We start from the raw sequence: 3,229 nt of genomic DNA, 5'->3' as shown, positions 1-3,229 counted from the left end.
GATGTGCTGCGTGAATTTATTTTTGTCGCACAACAATTTTTTTCACCTATTGGCAGAAATTTTGAGATGAAACTTGGTGAAAAATGTCACTCGTCACTATTAACCACAGGTTGCTTCTCGTTAATACCCACGATTATACAAGCTGGTGGTATCAAAGAGGGTAGCCTATTTATATATATATATATATATATATATATATATATATATATATATATATAGATATAGATATAGATATATATATATAGATATATATATATATACACACAGTATATATATATGTATATATATATATACAGTATATATATATATATATATATATATATATATATATATATATATATATATATATATATATATATAAAACACAGCATTCACCTTAGAATTCACCTACTAATGAACTGAATAAATAAAAGAACAGGGTTTCTACACAACTTCTATAACTGCAGTAATTGAAGTCGCAACGATTTTTGTACATCAGTCATATTTTCCAGTTGACAATCAATCAGTATATAGGTAAATATGAGTTTGCAGCCAAGTAGATGCATTATAAATATATATATATATATATATATATATATATATAACATTACTTACAGATAGATTCTATACTTTTCTCTCCAACCTGCTGGGGTGGACCAGTACCAGTAAAGGACTGAAAAATCATTCAAGTGTTACCCATGGAAAGTCTGTTACACCAATTGCTATTTACATAAACAAATTAGGACACTTTTTTTAAGAATTATCTTAATTTGTTTACCTTATGCGTGGAGCTTACAGACCTACAGTTGCCCCCATCCCTTTCCTGACAATGTTGCTTATTAGATTTACTGGATGCTTCATTCTCAGGTCTTTGATTTTACTAATGGCAAAATCTCATTTTCTCCTAAAACAGGGATCTATTTCGTCATCATGGCACAAACCTAATGGGCTGAGGGCAAAGGGAATATTTATAAAGACCGTATAATGTAAACGTCGCAAAAGCAAACGTCAGGAGTAATAATGACGCAGGTAATGCGCAAACACATTGGCACAATGTAAGTATATGTGCGCATATTTATATATATAATGATCATGTGTATAGATAGATGATCATAGATTAAGCAGGCACTCGCTGTATGTCTTATAACTGTCTAATTGCTGTATATACCAACAAGCACTCTTTATATTTAGCAAGCTGTGTGTGTAAAGTCCTCTCTATATTAACCCCCACCCATTTCCCCTACAGCCAAAAGCAGATCCCCCAGCTCCCACCCAATCCATGTGCTTGTTAGTAACAGAACTTGTGAGTGTTTCTCACAATATAGCGAAGGTTAAAGACTTTTTCACTGTCCCTTCTTGGCCGGTCCTGCCTTAGGGACCGCACACCCCGCTGCACCCCTGTCCCCAATCGTAGTTTTAGCACTGGAGCGTAAAAGAGGTGCCATTATTAGTCTCCGCCCCCGGCCTGTCTCGGGCAGCCCATAGGAGAGGGATTGGGGAGAGGAGCCTGACTGCACTCAGTCACACACCAGGACCTGTCAGTGAAACACCATTTACGCATCGACTTTGGTGCTCAGACTGGAAGAAATCGCAGCGATCCTGGAGCTAACCGTCTAATTACCACTATTCGCCCCAGGATGTCTCTGAGCTCCAAAGCTCACGCCTTTTCAGTGGAATCACTAGTGGGGAAATCTATTAAGAGGAAATTAATGGAGAGCAAAGAAGAGATGCAACAAGTAGGGGACCGGGACAACGGGGAAGACGCTACAGAGGGGACAACAGAAGCCCCAAGGCAGGAGAAAACTGGTTAGTCGGGGGGCTCTGCTGCCCAATCACAAGTGACAGGAATATCTGAAAGGAGCTGATTGTGACAGTCTGGCCCAGGCAAAGCTCTCATAGAGGATTTATAAAGAATTAGCAAAGATCAGCGGATTTATACATCCCAATGCCCCCCCCAAATCTCCCATATAAATCTGCTCCGTGACAGCTTGGCCAGAACCCACGTAATCAGACCCAATTTATTATAAAGCAATTGTAAGTTCCTCTGATCAAACTCTCAGTCTGGAATCGCTTTGCTGCTGCCCCTGAAAAAGATCTGACAGCTCCAAAGATCAGCTTTGTTGCAGCGAAGGGAAAAAGGGCAGGAGGATAAATAGGGGGAAATATATTTTATACTGTGTAATAAATCTCATCTCCCTGTATGAGTTATCTAACAATAGGGTGTTTGATCTCAGACAGGATAATAAAGTGTATATTCTATATTCAGTATCCACGTGTTCCCTTTATTACACAGTCCTTTTATTTTCCGACTAATTGGGGGGGTCAAGCAGAGCAGTTTCAATAGAGACAGGAAAGTGGCAGGTTCAGCGATGCCAATCGCATTCAATCTCCATCCAGACTAATTCCTTATAACAATGTGTCCTCACAGCCCAGAAACCCCTCACTCTTGGGATCCCCTCTCCGGACACCGACCCCGAATACCGTCACCGGCAGGAGTCAGTGCAGGTGGAGCTGCAGGGCTCCGAACTATGGCGGAGATTCCACGACATCGGCACCGAAATGATCATCACTAAAGCTGGGAGGTACCGATCTGCTCCATCCAACGCCTGTAATCGCCTCATCCCTTGCCGCACAGAGCGATCTCAGGCAGCGCTTTTTAGCTTTAATGATTGATTTTACTATCTCCATATTGGGCATCATCCAACGTGGGACCCCTGTGTTCCACACATTCCCATCCAACTACAGCTATTATACACAGCAGTCTCATACAGATCGGATCGATGGAGCAATCGGTCAGATAAAGATGGCAGATATATTGATGATGATAGAGAGATTCGTTTAGATAAAGCTAAAAGAAACACATTAAATATGAAGGAGAAGAAGTGAGGAAAGAAATTAACGAGTATTTTAAAAATCTAAGATGTCCAAAAAATTCAAATAAGAATGAAATTAGAAATGTGGAGAAGTAAGTATTTAGAGAAATAAAGGGGAAATTAAAAAGAGACAAATAGTACGAAGAAGAAAGAAAAAGAAAGAAATAAAGAAAGAAATCGCATAGGGAAAGCGAAAAAGAGATGGGGAGATATCTGGTCCCAGCAATACATTGCAATGTTGTCTAATCTCTACATTGTTCAGCGCCAATTTGCCATTTAAGCAGAAATGTTATTATTTCTTTCATTACTGACACAAAACACACACATTTTTTGCGCCAATTGTTGCGCTGTCCGTGCGCGGAGACTCGTGCGTGTGT

At 39.8% G+C, this 3,229-nt stretch overlaps 1 protein-coding gene across 1 annotated transcript in view; it reads left to right on the top strand.

Annotated features, from left to right (window-relative positions):
• Positions 1–898: 898 nt before the first annotated feature.
• tbx22.L (T-box 22 L homeolog) overlaps positions 899–3,229 on the top strand; it is a 12,024-nt gene continuing 9,693 nt past the window's right edge. Inside the window, exons 1-2 of the mRNA XM_018229957.2 lie at positions 899–1,785; positions 2,408–2,561. Coding sequence (XP_018085446.1) covers positions 1,617–1,785; positions 2,408–2,561 — 323 coding nt within the window. The 5' untranslated portion in view covers positions 899–1,616. The remainder of the gene's footprint in view (positions 1,786–2,407; positions 2,562–3,229) is intronic.

The sequence above is a fragment of the Xenopus laevis genome, chromosome 8L, assembly GCF_017654675.1.
Source record: "Xenopus laevis strain J_2021 chromosome 8L, Xenopus_laevis_v10.1, whole genome shotgun sequence".
Classification (NCBI taxonomy): Eukaryota; Metazoa; Chordata; class Amphibia; order Anura; family Pipidae; genus Xenopus; species Xenopus laevis.
The sequence above is the reverse complement of the archived record's forward strand: the minus strand, read 5'-3'. Positions and strand labels throughout refer to the sequence as shown.